The sequence below is a fragment of the Papio anubis genome, chromosome 15 (genome assembly GCF_008728515.1).
Source record: "Papio anubis isolate 15944 chromosome 15, Panubis1.0, whole genome shotgun sequence".
Lineage (NCBI taxonomy): Eukaryota > Metazoa > Chordata > Mammalia > Primates > Cercopithecidae > Papio > Papio anubis.
Window position 1 is genome coordinate 13,961,076 of NC_044990.1, and position 17,853 is coordinate 13,978,928.

At 32.9% G+C, this 17,853-nt stretch overlaps 1 protein-coding gene across 11 annotated transcripts in view; it reads left to right on the plus strand.

Annotated features, from left to right (window-relative positions):
• The window catches only part of NBEA (neurobeachin), a 739,922-nt gene that overhangs the window by 246,198 nt on the left and 475,871 nt on the right, over window positions 1-17,853 (plus strand). For all 11 annotated transcript variants that reach the window (XM_031655705.1, XM_031655707.1, XM_031655708.1 and 8 more), the window contains one exon: window positions 5,300-5,738. In XM_031655705.1, the coding sequence (XP_031511565.1) occupies window positions 5,300-5,738 (439 nt within the window). The remainder of the gene's footprint in view (window positions 1-5,299; window positions 5,739-17,853) is intronic.

A 17,853-nucleotide genomic window follows, 5' to 3' on the forward strand; every position in this document is an offset into this window, starting at 1 on the left:
TGGGTTAACTGAGCAGAGACTTAAGTGGCTACAGATGATGGAAAACAGATTTTACAGAATTAGTTCAGGAAAATGAATAAACAGAACAAGAACAAACTCTTTAATTGGGGTCCGATTTCCATGAGTGCCACATTATGTTATTTAAAATATCCAGTTTACAACAAAAAGAATTATGAGACAAGTAAAGAAATAGGAAAGTATGGTCAATACACAGGGGAAACAAAGCAGTTGATATAAAATGCCCCTGAGGAAACCCAGATATAGAACTTACTAGACAGACACTTTAAACCAGCTATTTTACATAAGCTCAAGTAATTAAAGGAAGCATTTTCTAAGGAACTAAAAGTATAAGAGTGATATCTCGCCAAAGGGAGGATACCAATAAAGATATATGTAATAAAGAACCAAATAGAAATTCTGGAGTTGAAAATTGTAATAACTGAAATGAAAAATTCACTTAGAGGGGTTCAGCAGAAGATCTGAGATGGCAGAAAAAGAATCAGCAACGTGAAGATAGCTCAATTGTGTTTATCCTACGCTGAGGAAGATAACAAAGAAAGAATGAAGAAAAGTGAACAGAGCCTCACAGACCTTTTTGACACTATTAAGTTGAACCAACATATGTATACTGGGAGTCCCAGAGGAAAGAAGAGAAAAAGAAAGGAGCAGAAAGAAAATTTGAAGAAATACTGGTCTGAAAATGCCCTACAGTTGATGAAAATCATTAATATATATGTCTAAAGAGCTCAGTGCACTCCAAGTAGGATAAACTCGGACCCGCATGTTAACACAGCATAGTCAAAACATCAATTAGAAGATTTTCTTGGCTCTTAATTTTCATTTTATCTCTTATGGGCATATAATTTAGTAATAATATTTAATTCCTGAATTGTATTATTTTCATGCACTTAGTGTAGCAAGCAAACAAAATAAATCATATATAAACAATTGCAAATAATGCATTGCAGTATTTTTTGTTTAAAATGAACTTTAATGAGGATTTAAAGTCTTTTTGTGTATTTTTTTCCTCTTTGGAGTTAAGATATTTAATTAATTTTGCATTTATGGATTTAATATAAACAAAATGAGTAAGTTAGTTACATACAGCTTTTTTATGTTTTTAAATTACAGTGATTTATTTGCTTATATTATTATTTGAAGCAAGTAACTTAATATCTTTAGTGCTATACTAACAAGGTGCTGTATGTTTCTTTCATGATACTCCTTATTTAGAGAGTTTGGAAAATGACAATTTCAGTAATTTAGTACGTAAGACATGTTGAAATTCTTCATAAATCATGGTAAAACAGGATTTTTGGAGGAAGGAATGTGATACGTGAAGTCACTGTGTAAATATGATGTCATTTGCTGAACTTGTCCCCATATTTTTCTCATAATGTATTAGATGAACTCATTATATTCGATGTAAAACAGTAAGGAAAAGAGGCATCTGGCATCCAAATGCCTGTTTCTGACAAGGTTAAGATCACTCTGGCTAGTAATGTTTCTGTTCTGTGTGCTTGCATTGCCTGTTGCTACAGAAACTGATAAGAGCTATTGAAAGCGTACATGCCTGTGATTACTATAACCTACACAGATGCAATCATTTATAGTTTCTCTGCAGTTCATGCCTAACTTCCTATTTAAGTCATGGATTAAATCCTCAAAGTACTTTAGTGTCACAAAGAGGTATTCTGGAAACATAAGTTATCTAAGCTGAAGTTTATAACTGAGAGCATGTTCTGTTAAGGATGTAAATGCATAATGAGAAATTAAGGTAGGTTTTTTGACTACTGATCTGTTTTTTAATTGCTATTATAAAATATCCTATTGGCATTTAATTTTATTTCTATGTAATATCACAGCGTGTATGCTTTACAAAACATGTTTATTTGAATAAGACTCTTTGAAATATCAAAATTGCTACTTCCTTTTTGAGATCATCCTTTTGTCAGCCTCAATAAAAATGAAATTAAGACTTTTAGTACTATGTAAATATTTTGATGAGCTATTTGAAAATATTCTAATATTTGATTTCTAGAAAGTTTTAATTGTGTTTTATAATCTAGAGGTCAACATTTATATTGAAGTTTCAAGTATCTAGTTAGAAAGTTAAAGATTTTAATGTCCATTGAAAGTCAAATAGTTGAGCAGAAAAGCAAAATATTATGTAGTTGGTGGCAAAAGTCTTTTTATGTGGTAGCTTGTGAACACCAAATCAGATTTTATTTCCTTAGATATTTTGTTTGCTAGTGAAATGCTTATATTTCAGTCTAATGTAACTTGAGAAGCTTAAACTTTTTGTATAGCTGTTAATGTAACATGTCATATATAATGGTAGTTAGACATTATATTAATGTAAAGTCAAAATGCTAGACCATATCTGTAAATTAGCTAAAATCACACTAAGTGTTAGACACAACTATATGACTTTTGATAATTAAACTCTGTAAAAATTAGCCCATGCTAGTAACCATGACACTGTTTTGTTTTTGTTGTTGTTAGAGTTTGTGTTTCTGCAATTTACATTTTCTGTCCTCTTGTCACTATTACTGTTTAAACTATTTAATTCTTTCCTGATACTTTGCTGCAATTGTTTTCACTCAAAAAATGTATAATCTATAGATGCAAATGTATGTTAAAATATATTCAGTGGTATCTCTAATAGTGAAAATAACTGCCTCAGTCGTCTTCTCCTTCTAGATTTGTAGATTATTTTATCAACTTCCAAAATTTCGGCTACTGTCTCAGTTTGAATGATCCCAAAATGTATGGCTATTCTTCTTTTGACCTGCAGATATAAGTATCTTAGAGATTCTGTAGACTAAAAGTGATTCAAAATTTAGTTAATTATTCTCCTGAAGAAATCTCATTTTCTTCCTTTCTCAGTTAGTGACGTATTACCACTATTTTTTTCTTAACCTAGGTATTTCAGAAATATCCTTAGTCTTCTCCTCCTTCTCATTTCTCAGGTTACTATTCTAATTTAAGTCTTAGTCTTCTCTTACAAGATTTTATTAAAAATGCCAAACTGTTGTCTTTACTTCTTACCTGTTTCCTTCTCTAGTCCTTTGCCTACTGTTATTGACATTGTCTTCTCAAATGCAGTTATTTTAATTTTTAATCTTGAAAGCAGTAAAGAATCTACCCTGATTTTCACATTGGTCATCCAATATGAATGTTTGAATATTATTATCATATTCCACAGATTAATCTGTTCTTTCAGTCTTATCATCTTTGACCAAACAAACAAACAAAATTTAAACCTGTTCATTAAATATGAGGAAAACTATGACATTGCATTGTGAGAAATGCATATTTTAAGTTAGTTTAAATTAGTATTTGATATTAGGAATATTGAATAATATGAAGATGTTATTTATTCCTAATTTAATGTGTAGATTTGGTATAATTTGACTCAAAAGAAAAGGGAGCAAAAGAAAAGGGGGAGGGAAAAAAAGGGGAATTTTCTTTCTTTCAAAACCTGGTAACATTTTTCTGATGCTTATCCTCAAAAAAGTATTATAAATTCACACTCTCAGGAAATTTGAATGGCATGCCATTAGTCTAAATTCAAGCGATTAAAAAAACTGTTTAATAGACAGCACCCAAGAATTGAGTCTGTTACTGACAAAATCCCTTCATATTGTTTCTAATTTTTAGTACGTATGTACAAAACTTTCAGCAAGCTGTGATCACACCCAACAATTCTATGATCAGAACACTTCTTTGTGTTTTTACTAGAGATTTCACAAAAGCTTTTGAGATGTCTTACTGAAATCAAGGTAGCCTATTTTCCTGTTGGGCAGTTTCCTGGTTTCTTGTCCTAACAACCTTTGAATTCAAAGAAACAAGCAAATAATAACAACAAAATCTGAGAAGTTATATAGAATTTACTGATTTTCACATTTTTGGGAGATCTTTGAAATAATTTAGTCTGTGCTTCTCATTTTCAAAGATTATAAAACTTTCAAACTTAAATGTAAGTTTTAAGTAATGCAAATAGCTAACATTTACTGAGCTTCTACTTTAAGCAAGAGCTGCAGTGAATTTACATATAGTAGCTTAATGGTATCTTACTTTATTCAAAATGATTAAGTAAGGACTATCATCTCTCTTATACTTAGATGAGATACACTTTTCAAGGTTATCATTTAGAATTTGGTAACATTTCATTATATGGAGAACTTTATTACATTAACCTTTGATGAAATTTAATAGAAATTTAACACTTTAAAGATTTTTTGATTTCATTACTTTTAGTTGTTAATATTGTATGTGTATTTCATTATCTGTATAGTTATATGCACATGTATGTTTCTGATTTAATTTTCACAGATTGAATTTTATATTTATTTATGAAGAATCAGCATGAGTATTCCAAAATATAGGCCTTGTCCTTGAGGAACATGATTATATTATTAATGTATTTATTCTTTAGAACTAATCGTTTGACTTGCTTTGCATTTTGCAAGTGTGTCAGAATTTTATGTATTGTAATTTTAAAATAATATCTTCGATTATCTTGAATATTTCAGATATTATTAGTTATTGAAGTACCAAAGAAGGTGTAAAAATGACTTTATATTTTTAAGGAAACTAATAGAGAAATATAAGACTTTCTCTTCTATGATTGTTTGGTAGCTAACAATCAAAGGATAAAAGGGGAACATCATATAATTATTATTTATAAGCTGCTTTAGGAAATTGTTATAAGAACTATTTCCTGATGCTTTTGAAGGCATCAGTTTTGAAATGCCAGATGATTTAAGAAGCAAGAGGATTATTTCGATGCTCCTTGAACAAAATAATAGGTGTAGTGGATGACATCTTTTTTTTTTTTTTTTTTTTGAGATGGAGTTTTGTTCTTGTTGCCCAGGCAGGAGTGCAGTGGCATGATTTCAGCTCACTGCAACCTCCACCTTCCAGGTTCAAGCGATTCTCCTGCCTCAGCCTCCGAGTAGCTGGGATTAGACGTATGCCACTGTGCCTAGCTTATTTTTGTGTTTTTAGTAGAGACGGGGTTTCACCATGTTGGCCAGGCTGGTCTCGAACTCCTGACCTCAGGTGATCCACCTGCCTCAGCCTCCCAAAGTGCTGGGATTACAGGCATGAGCCATCACGCCTGGCTGGATGATATCTTTCAACTGAGTTGTGTTACTACTATACACATCCGTTTAGCAATTTTTTGTTTTTTACAAGTTTTATTTTCTTTATTTGAATATCTGAGAACATTTTATTAATAATACAAGATTTTTACTGTCGAAGCTTTTTTCTAACCTAGTTTCTTTCATTACAGAAACACCTGCTGCATTTCCAGACACTATAAAAGAAAAGGAAGCACCAACTCCTGGTGAAGATATTCAGCCAGAAAGTTCAATTCCCCATACAGATTCAGGAATTGGAGAGGAGCAAGTGGCTAGCATTCTGAATGGGGCAGAATTAGAAACAAGTACAGGCCCTGATGCCATGAGTGAACTCTTATCCACTTTGTCATCCGAAGTGAAGAAATCACAAGAGAGCTTAACTGAAAATCCCAGTGAAACGTTGAAGCCTGCACCATCCATATCTAGCATTAGTCAAACCAAAGGCATCAATGTCAAGGAAATACTGAAAAGTCTTGTGGCTGCTCCAGTTGAAATTGCAGAATGTGGCCCTGAACCTATCCCATACCCAGATCCAGCATTGAAGAGAGAAGCGCAAGCTATTCTTCCTATGCAGTTTCATTCCTTTGACAGGTAGGTACTGAACTTATTATTCACTGGGCTTTATACATACAAGGAAAATTAGACTTTGTTAATTTTAAAATATAAAGAAGGTCTTGAAGGCTTTATTAATGTAGATTCTGATTACAAAGACAATCAAAATGATGGCTCAACCTAATCTTATAATAAGACATCTTAATAATACATCTTAAGAGGTTTCAATGTGATATGATGGATGGCACATTGAATTGGAAGTAGGGAAACATGGATTATGGTTATATTCCATTATCAAAGGACTACAGTACATTGGGGTGTTATTTTTCTCTTTGGACTTAGTTGTTTCATGTATATAATGGGGAAGGGGATGGGTCACAGCTGTCCAAGGTTTATCCTGGCTCTGAAATTCCATTATAATATTATAAAATACTATAATAATTGTTGGAGATCATATAACGTGCTTTAAGTGATAACATTTAAATTTGAACCTTAAATGGAAGTATGTGGAAAATTTAAAAATTGTTTGTGATCATCTTCTTTATGAGATTTCCAATACCAATGTAAAAGCTGTATTTTGAAGCATATATTTAAAAGTAAATATTTTTGAAAGGTATTTTGGCATTTTAGGTATCGAAATTATTTATAACATGGCCCATATGTCATATGTCTACATTCAAATGTTAAATCATGCAAGGGATTTTTTAAGGGACAATTAATTTTTTATTCCAGTATACGTTCAATAAAAATGATAGTTCACAGAAGCAGAATAAGATATTTTAGAACCAAATATCATACGCATCTAATATCTTCCACTATTTAAAAATATGTACAAGATTAGAAGAATATTTTAGTCACCAATTACTAACAGTAGTACTTAACATTGATCACTGGGATTAATGCCTATTCCAAATAATGTTTGCATGTTAATGTATTAACTAAAAACTGTGATGGCTTACCTTTTAAAGGAAATCATTGTTACTGATGTTTTAAAACATCTTTTCGTACAAAAAATTCATATATATATATGAGGTGATTGACAAGCAAGTATTTTTTTTTTGTTTTAGAAAGACAAGATCAAATTAGGAAATAAAATGTTTCTAAATGGAAATGTCAAAATATATAGTCAAAAAATAATATGTATTCCATATTGCTTTCTCTAAAATACCCAGATTGCTTTGTTCTAAGTAACATTTTAGTTTAGGGGTAGAGGATGTGGTGGTATAGTCATTTCAGTTTGGATGAATTACACTTTTTTTTTTTTTTTTGATGGAGCCTCACTCTGTCACCCAGGCTAGAGTGCAGTGGCACGATCTTGGCTTACTGCAACCTCCACCTTCTGGGTTCAAGCAATTCTCTTCCTCAGCCTCCTGAGTAGCACCTGCCACCACGCCTGGCTAATTTTTGTATTTTTAGTAGTGACGGGGTTTCACCATCTTGGCCAGGCTGGTCTTGAACTCTGACCTCATGATCCACCCGCCTTGGCCTCCCAAAGTGCTGGGATTACAGGCGTGCACTGCTGCGCCAGGCCGAATTACCCTTTTAATACACAAATATAATTTAAACTTTGCCTGTAAACACTTTTGGTAGTGTTTTACAGATACATCTGGAAAATTTGTTGTAGAAAATGTAAGTGATGCTAGTTATGCAGAATATAAAGATGAAGAACATTAGTTTTATCTTCTATGAACTTACAGAGTAGTAAGATATTTGCACATAATTGCTATAATAGGTAAAATGTGTTGTGTCAAAAGTTTTAAAAAGTAAAAAATGGTAGGACTATAAAATATAAGAAATATTTTTCTTTTTTTGGTATTTTGGTATTAATATTATGTTTGGATGTTCATTCATGTAGTAATGTTCCCTGGGTGTTCCTTATGATGTTTCTCATTTATGTCACCTTTTTCACATATTTGGTTTATGTTTTCACGATATGCCTGTATGTGTGTTTATAAGTTTGTATAAATATATGCATGTAAGTATGCGTACTTGTGTATTTCTAAAAGCGTATAAGATAATATATAAGAATTTAAGTTTTTTATTCTAGTTAATTTTAAATTATATCTTTAAATGTTGGTGAAATACAAACCAATAAATACAGATGATTATTGTGGTTTACATATGAAAATCCAATGAAATAAACATTAAGTAAAATTTTTTTGTTTTAATTTGGGTTATTGTTAGAATGAGTTTTTTTAATTAAAACTTTAAAAAGCAGTCACCTGAGTGCCAATATTCTTACATACTCAAAATTTATTATACTTTTGAGAATATTGCTTTAAGAAAAATAGAACTTTCTATATGTTCCTATAGCATTTGTGCAAAATGCAGTAGGAGTGGAATCATTATTCTAAATTGCATAAGTACAAATGAAATGGAAGAGCACAAAGCATATTTCAATTCTTTTTAGGAAAAGAGTCTCTAGTGTAGTTAATATATGCAGTAGCTCAAGTACTATCAAATGTAAATGATGAGGTGATATTGATGAAAGGAGGGGATTGAGGTCTCAGGGGGCGCTGATGACGGATTGAACAGAAGCGGCCTTGCACTGCACGTAACTCAAGTCTGTCGTCTTCACTACTCAAAGCCATAATGGGAGGTGGCAGTTTGAAATGAGTTGCCACGGCAAAGAGTATTATTTTTGAAATGCTTTCACACAAATCACTAGGCCCTGCATACAACTTAGTTTCATGCTTTAATGTCATCAGGAGGCACAAATTGGTGTGTCTAATTGTTTGCCACCTGCCAGCAAAATGAGCTGCCAGCCAGCCAGACGGGTTTGATTGTCTGTCAGCCATTCAATAGATTGAGAGTGACAACATCAAAAATTTAACTTCAAACTCTGAAGCTTTGAGCAGCTTTTCAGAGACATCATCCCCACAAGTGCTTCTGGACCAGTGCATTTTTCAATTATACTTCCAGGGTATTGCTACCATTTGCCTTATCTGTCTTAAGGTAGCTATAATTACATTATGAGGTATATAAACATATTTCTGAAGCACTAAAGTCTGAAATCCAAGTTATGACATGTCTTTTAACATCAGATTGAATTCGTTGAAAATGGAATCCAAGATGACAGGCTTTAGAATGAAAGTCCTGAATGCTACCAGTTTCAAACCCAGAATCTATCATGGATCTTACTTTACCAATAATGTATTTTTCATTTTAATCTTTGGTTGAAAAGTAGATATAAACTCAGTTGGTCACTTCTTTGTAACTAAATCACACTCCTAATAATATTGTACAGTGTCAGTAGAATTCATGTAGGATTTTACTTTTGTTAACCAGTTGTTTATTGGTTATATTGCAGACATGCTAACAATGAATTCCTTATGCTTATCCTGGATTTTATATTTGGAAATAATTTCTTAAAACAACTGGGATAATTTTAGTTCTGTTAACTTGTGTTCTGCATTGAGTGTATCTCAGCCCTTAGGATGGAGCATTGGTGAATTTCAGTGTTTTGAAGTGTATAATAAAAAATTGCAACATCAAATTCTTAGAAACATTTAGACTTAATTAAAATTAACCTTTTTTCTTTACTATTACATATTTCAGCAGATTATGAAATATTACATAAATGTTCTCCACATATATGGAAAGTGCTGATTCTTTTTCTTTTATTTCCTTCAGTCATCTGTGCAGATTAAGTATATATCTTTGATTATACTCAGTGATCCGAATAGATGTGTACTCATGAAGTATTAAAATGCTAGAGATCCTCTAGTACTATTCTATAGTGAGCAAACACTGTATGTAAAGAGGAAATACAATCATAAAACTCTTAACAATTTTTTCAAAGTTCTGTTACTGTGAGGCAGAGAGAAATATTTATGATGATTTTATTTTTAACAGAAAAGCCTAATAATATCATTTTAGAATTCTTAAATCAAGTTGCCAAGTTCCCTAACAATACTATCTTTTTGGATAGATTACTATATTTATTGATGGTTTATAAAATGTTTTAATTGAGCTATTATTTTTCATGTACTGTGTAACTTTTACTCTGGAGTAATGCTTTTCTCTAAAGCCACCAATTAACCTTTTACTTATCTTTTAAACTAAAAATTTAATCTTAAGTATCTGCATGCTTTTTATCTTTTGAGAGTTTGGTGTGTATGTATGTATATATGTGTGTGTGTGTGTGTGTGTGTGTGTGTGGTGTGTGGTTTGGTTCAGTTTTAATTTCCTAGGATTTCCAGAGATCCCACTTAGTTTGAACAAAAGACAAAAAAAAAAAAAAAAAAAAGGAAAAGGGCAGTGTGCTTCCCATAAATTTTTAACTGTTAGCATGTTTATAAAAATTGTTTTAAGTGTGGGATATCACACAAAGCTTATAGTTGTGTTGCTTCTTTGGCTAACACACATCAGACTTACACTTCATGTTTTTAGATTTTGCAAACCTCCTGTATTCAAATTTCTGGGTTTGATATATTCAGGGAAACTAGTAGGTATTTTTTCCTCAAAATTTTAATATCCTTGCTTCCTAGTGTTTAATACTCTGAAAAAGAAAAATCTATTTTGTAAATAATATAGGGCAAAAAAAGCAATTTAGATAGACTTCATATTATTAAACATGAAGTATAAGCTTGAGCTAGGTATTTTCTCTTTAGTTTCATTAGTTTTTTTTAATATTGATATTGGTGGTAAGGATGAAATTTCAGGTAAATACTTTTTAAAATGTTGAGTAGAGTTGATGAGGTCTTCTTACATTGATTTATTTAAAGCTAGAATTAAGTAACTATGAAAAATTATAATTACTTCTGAAGACTTCAATTTGTTCTTATTACTTTCTATTTTTTAAAAAAAGTATTTTGACCATATCACTTAAAAGATGAACAAATAAATGTAATCCAAATTGATTATTAATCTTGCAGCCTTTACAGTTGTAATTTCCTACATCTCGCCACTGTAATTTCTGCTTTTATTAAGCTGCAGGTGCCCTGAGTATATATTTTAAGGTCTATTGCTGGAAGATTCAGTTTTGACTGAGCATGTTTGTGTCCTAATTTCCCCAATGTTGTCGCCTTTGTCTCTCCTGGCAATTATAGAGAGCTGAATAAAGTATCTCTCATTAATAGGTGATTTGATGAAATTCTTTATTGTTTCTTAAACATATTTTTTGTATTGCAGTTCTCAGATATTTTACAAAATAGGGAAACATGATAGATAAAATCATGAGAGCATTCACCTGGTGATTTCTGACGAACTGAAGTAAATTGTCATGTTATCCTAGAATCAGTAACAAATTATTTTTCTCTTTTAAGTTTCAACTTTTTCTTTCAAGATATACATTTAACATCCATACCCTAGTTAGAGAGTGATGACCTGGAAATTAGGGGAACTGGATATTAATAGTTGGTATCTCTGTAATTTGTTCCGGGACCTTGAATCATTCTTTTTCATTCAGTTTCCCAACTCAGATAATATGGGATAAAGCTACATGATTTCTAAAAGGTCTCATAAATTTCCAAAATTCTATTTAAATGAAATGGGCTTATTGTTAGCCCCACAAAGCAACAGATGGATATTTTTGAGCTTGGCTAAAAGATGTGAATCCCAGAAAAGGTGCATCTCCATCCTCAAGCTACATTAGCCCCTCAGCATCTCTAAGGTGGATTCTTTCTGTTACCTCCTAACTGCCCTCACTATTTCCATGTTTCCTTTCTCACCCCAAATTTATTTTATGCCATAGACATTTTTCTAAAGTGTGAAACTGATGAAAATTCTGAAATAATTCTTGTTATTTATATAATAAAGGAGGATTATTTTAGTTTGGAATAGAAAGTCCACACCTTTCACCAGCCAGAAATATCTAAAGCAATTCCTTTAACCTGCCTTGTTTTTTCATATCTCTTTGTCTTACTAGGTTTTTACTATTGAATTTTTGTGCACTTTTCCCTACTTGGTTAATTTCTATTGATCATTTTCATTTCAGCCCACTCTTCCTTGATTGTGCACAGCCTATGTTCCTGAAAGGACCTGGGCGTAACTCTGACCAGGTCAATTATTGAAATATATTGCATGGTCAGTTTGTCTGTCATATTCCTTAAAGTATCTACAGAATATGCCTCAGGGCATGGGGCATGTACTATTTGTCTTGTGTCTCCTAAACTTGTCAGTGTAATCCCCTGTTCGTGCTCAAATAGCAGAAGGGAACAGAAAGAAAGGGATTCTTACAGTGTGCCATGAATAATTATAAAACTCATTTGCCTTAATGAGTCACCATTTAAAAGCTCTTTCTTATCTTCAGTATCTCTCTTTGTACTTAGGATAAACCATGATGTATACAGATAAGATAGTATCCCTGTTTTTACAAAATTTACCAAACTGATTAATGGAGACTGCCAATACTCTATCCTTATACCACTTTTGCTGTCCCTTTGCATTCACTTATTTGGCCATCTTATCCACTCTTCTGGCATTAAATAGCATCTATAGGCTGATGACTGTTATATTTATATCTTAGTTTGAACCTCTTTTCTAAACTAGAGACTCATCTATCCAGTTGCTTATTCAACATTGCTATTTGGATGATTAAAAAGAGGTATAAAAATTAGTATAAAAAACCTGCTCCAACCACATTCTTTCCTATCTCAGTTAATGGCAACTTGTCCTTTCTGTTACTTAAGGCAGATTTTTTTGCATAATCTTTGACTTTACTCTCATGTCCACATCCAGTTCTTATTTAAATCTTATTTGCTCTGCCTTCTTAATATTGCCAGAATTTGAATCACTTCTTACCAGATTTTGCTTTGCTATTCCGCTCCAAACCACCATCGTTTCTTGTTTGTATTGTTGTAGTCTCCTAGTCATTCTCCACAGTAACCATTGTCCCTCCTAGGACTATCCTTGACATAGCAGCCAGAGTGGTCCTCTTGTAACCTAAGGTTATATTCCTCTTCTGTGCATGAGCCTTCATGGTTTCTCATCCCTCTCTGAGTAAAAGCCAGCATCTATACAATGGACTACAAGGCCCTGTGAGCTGAGCCCTCTTACTTATCTCACCTCTTACAGCTTTCCATGTCACCCAGTGTTCTCTTGTCACACTAGCCTTTGTACTGTTACCTCTGACTGTGATGCTCTTCTCTAGATAGCCTCCTGGCTTATTCTTTAACCCCCTTCAGTGTTCTCTCGAATACTACCATTTTTTGGTCAATCTTCTCTGAGCCACCCTTTCAACATTATTCCTTCTTCCTATCTATGCTTTATTTTTCTTATAGCACTTAACATCTGATATACTGTATTTACTCATGTATGTTATTGTATCTGCTGTATCTCTGTATTGGAACGTCAGTTCCATGAGAGCAGGAATTTTATTCTATATATTGCTATATCTCCAGAGCTTACGACAGTTCCACACACATTGCAATGCTCAATAAATATTTGTTGAATGAATGAGTGAATATATCACATCTAGCTTTGAGATAGGATAAATTCAATGATGGAAGAATTCACACTTACATGTATTATGTATCAATTTATTAAAATCATATAATCAATTAATGAAATATTTTATGAAGTGAATTAGATTGAAATATGTCCTGGCTTGTACCATTTTGATGATAACTTTTACAGCCTTGGAGTGTGTATAGATTCTATGTAGTATAAAAGAATTATCCACTTTTCTTGTAGTTTACAGTCTTAAAGATGTGTGATAGAAGTTGAAATTGTGTAGAAAGCACAGTATTGAGATTTTTTAAAAATTCAATTGGTAAAGAAAGTGTAGAATAGAGCAGGGGTCCCCATCCCTGGGCCACAGACTGGTACCCGTCTGTGGCCTGTTAGGAACCAGACAGCAGGAGGGAAGCAGTGGGCAAGTAAACAAAGCTTCATCTGTATTTACAGCTGCTCCCCGTTGCTCACATTACTGCCCAAGCTGTGTTTCCTGTCAGATCAGTGGTGGCATTGGAGTCTTATAGGAGTACAAACCCTACCGTGAACTGTGCATGTGAGGGATCGAGGTTAACTACTCCTTATGAGAATTGAATGCCTGATGATCTGTCACTGTGTTAGTTTGTTTTTACACTGCTGATAAAGACATACCAAAGACTGGGAAGGAAAAAAAAGGTTTAATTGGACTTACAGTTCCGCATGGCTGGGGAGACCTCAGAATCATGGCAGGAGTTAAAGGCACTTCTTACATGGTGATAGCAAGAGAAAATGAAGAAGAAGCAAAAGTGGAAACCCCTGATAAACCCATCAGATCTCATGAGACTTACTCAGTATCATGAGAAAAACACAGGAAAGACCAGCCCCCGTGATTCAAGTACCTGCCCCTAGGTCCCTCCCACAACACGTGGGAAGTCTGGGAGGTACAATTAAAGTTGAGATTTGGGTGGGGACACAGCTAAACCATATCAGTTACTAGTGCCAAAGGCTTTGGGGACCACTGGAGTAGAGGATTCAAGGTATCTGTTAGGATGAATAGCAGATCTAAAAGAAGAAGAGCATAATACCTGAATAGTTTAGTTCAATGGCTCTTAACCTTTTTGTGGCTATATATGTTTTTGAAATTCATTAAAAACTATATGTTCACTCTAGAGAAAATGTTTTTACCACCAAAATTTGTATATATTTTAGTGTGTTTATGTACCCTAAATAGGTTACCCACAGTAGGTAGCTAGACTTCTAGGTAAGACTTTTTGGTGTAGATGGAATAGATAGCCAGTGTGAAATGCTGTGTAACAATCTGATAGAAGGTTTTGTAAGAGTTGAAAATTTTTACTCTCATATATAAATAGTTACTAATACCAAGTAACATTTTGAAAGATATTAATTTGTTATCAACACATATTGGTTAGTGTGGACTTTCAAATTAATTGTAAAATTGATTGCTTAGGAAAGAGAATGGTTTGAGATAAAAGGGAAGGAGTAGCGTTGGTGAAGAAACAATATTAAGGACAAGAACGTGCAGTCCTTTAATCCTAGATAAACAGTTTGGCCATCTGAATTAAAGGGGAAATAGTTCTTACAAACTCATAATGTTGTAGATTCAGAAAAAGATCGGAGCAATGAGTCAAATACAGGTTCCTACTTCTCTCAACTAAACCCTTGTAACTTGGTCATCTCAGCCGTTTGGACACATCAGTGATTAGAAACTGGAATTCATAAAAATTATCAGAGCTTTTTTTCTTCTTGTTGGTCCTAATTTGGTATGTTGAAGTACATGGAAGTTTCATTTTGTTTTCTTATCATACATTCAGATTTTTAAAAAATGCTGTAACTTTTTCTCACCCTTTTACTGTAATTTTCTGTCCTTTCAGCCTTTACTCACATGACTTGTTTTCCAGATCAACTGTCATCCTAACTGTTCTGTTATGGACATGATTCTGTTTGTCATTATTCTTGAAATATAGTGCCTAAAACTACACATATGAGATATGACAATGGCAGAGTATATGAGGATTATTGCTTCTTTCAGTCTGGCTATTTTTGCTGATGTAGACCCAGACTATATCAGCACTTTTGGGAGCCATAGCAATACTCATAATAGCCAAAGTGTATTGGCTGCTTAGAATATTCCATGTACTGTGCTAAGTACTTTATATGTGTTACCTCCTTTTATCTTTATAACAATCTTTATAGCAATCTTAAGTTTATAATGATACTACCATTATGCATCTCATTTTAATGGGGAGGAGAATGAAGCTTAGAGAGATCTATGTGCCCAATACCACATAGTAACTGCTGAAGGTAGAATTCTAACCCAGGTCTGTAGGGTTAGGATTCTGTGCCATACCGACAAACGGCTGAGTTTGCCAGCAATGAAATATTTGGAGGCTTTCACATCAATTGCTATTAATTCAGTGCTTTCAGATGTTTTAGTAAGTAGGCATTTAACCTTTCTATATTTTACTTATAAATCGTAATTACAGGATTTAGATATTTATTTTTTTTCTCTCACTCATATAACTTATTTTTCCCAATATAACTTATTTCTCATAGCTTCCACATTCGACAAGATACCAGTCTGTTAAAGACAGCTTTTGCTCAAAGTTAGTAATGATCAATAGATCAGAAATTTATAATAATAGTTTTTCTACATTCTGCAAATTCAGCTCATAGCACTGTTCATTAGCTCATGATTCTTGATCCATAAATAAACATCATTGTATCTGCTGTTGTCCTAAAAAAAAATCATGAGAGATGCAGAAAAAAGAGCATTATACTTTCACTAATGACTCCTCTTCAAATCAACATTTGATGGTTTTGTTTTCTTCCTGGAGAGCCAATGCAATAGTACGTCTCACATTATTGTCTAAGTTTAGAGGAGAATGTTGATGACAAACCCCAAATATTGGCATGTTCCTTTTTTCTATTGATTTTTATGTAGATCATTATAAGTAGATGCCTTATATCCCATAGATGAAAAACGTATTTCTCTTTAGACATTGGGAATGATTATTAACATTTATAATATACCTCATAATTGACAAAGTCCATTTAAATATGATCTCATTTAATCTCCCCAGTTGTATGTGAAGGAGGTAGCATCAGTCTTACCATTTTACACTCAAAAAAGTGTAAGATCATACAGTTTGAGAGTGGTCCAGTTTTCAAGCCTTAGTTTTGAAATATAGTCCACATCTTATATTCTTTTCTGCAATGTCACATGGCCTCTCAATGAAATAAACGAAGGCATTAGATGAGGACTCGCCAATATAGGGATTGAAAGCATAATGTGTGCTTTAGGTAATTAGATAGATAGTTGAGAGTTAAAGGTTGAGTCTGAAGAATTTGACACCAACATGCTTAAAGAGAAAAGAAGGAAGTACCTAGAAGGAGATAGTGAAGACATTTTTTGGCATGAGTAAAACTATTTAAGATTGTAATACCTTTGGTCACACAGAATTTTTTAAGTATTTCTAAAATTAAGAATAATAATGATTACAAATTTAGATTATTAACATTAAAGAAGTCACTGAAGATATTAACAAAACCACTTATTTGTGGAAAAAATGTGTTGGTATTAAGGAAGTTTAAGCAACAGACTTATTTGAGAATGGACCATTGATGTAGTTTTCTTTAAGGAGATTTTTTTCATTGAATAAGTATAAAATAGAGATGCATGAAAAAGTTGTAGATCAAGTTGGATGTTTTAGTACTATCAGTCACCAATTTCCAAGCATTACATTTGATTAAAATAGATTATACATCTATTTGTAGATGAATAAAATCAATGATGGTTGAGTAAGGTTTGGAAGATATTTGTTAAATGAAGTTTGCAGTGCTGTAAATTTTGAGAAGAATGAACCTTTACTGCAAGGAAGTTTAGATATTTACTAAGTTTGAGAAGTAGTTTCTTTTTACATTTTTAAAAATTGACTAATATCCACATTTATTTGTCATTTAACCTTAACACAATGTCAAATTCAGAAATTTTTAAATTAAATACATTTAAAATATGCTAAAGAAACCTGGGGAAATATTGAACTCCTCTGTTAAGGAAACCAAGGCTGAAAAACTAAATAAACTTCTAACCAAATGTCTCTCTATCATCTCCGTTCTCTTTCATAGCAATATTCCTACTATAAAAGCAACTCAATTTTGTTCCTAAAAATAAAGTATAACCTCATTATGCCGTTAGATGTTGTTTATTATTGCTTGGTTTAATTTTCAGCTTTACTATGAAGAAGCTTTAGAAGTTGGCATTTAAAGGCTGGGTGTGGTGGCTCACGTCTGTAATCCAGCACTTTGGGAGGCCAAGGGGGTTGATCACCTGAGGTCAGGAGTTTGAGATCAGCCTAACCAACATAGTGAAACTCCGTCTCTACTAAAAATACAAAAATTAGCTGAGTGTGGTGGCACGCACCCATAATCCCAGCTACTTGGGAGGCTGACACAGGAGAATCGCTTGAACCCAGGAGGCAGAGGTTGTAGTGAGCCAAGATGGCACCACTGTGCTCCAGTCTACGTGACAGAGTGAGACTCTATGTCAAAAAAAAGAAAAAAAAGAATTGGTATTCAAATGTTTTATGTTTTTACATATTTATGAATATCATGGAGAATGTGATGTGGATAAGATGGATATTTTATGTATATTTTACCAAAAATTCTATGTGCATAGGCAAAATAAAATCTCCTAACTTGAGCACAAATTTCTTAATGTTCCCAGATTTATGATCGCAGTCCATATGCCATCTTAAGAAAG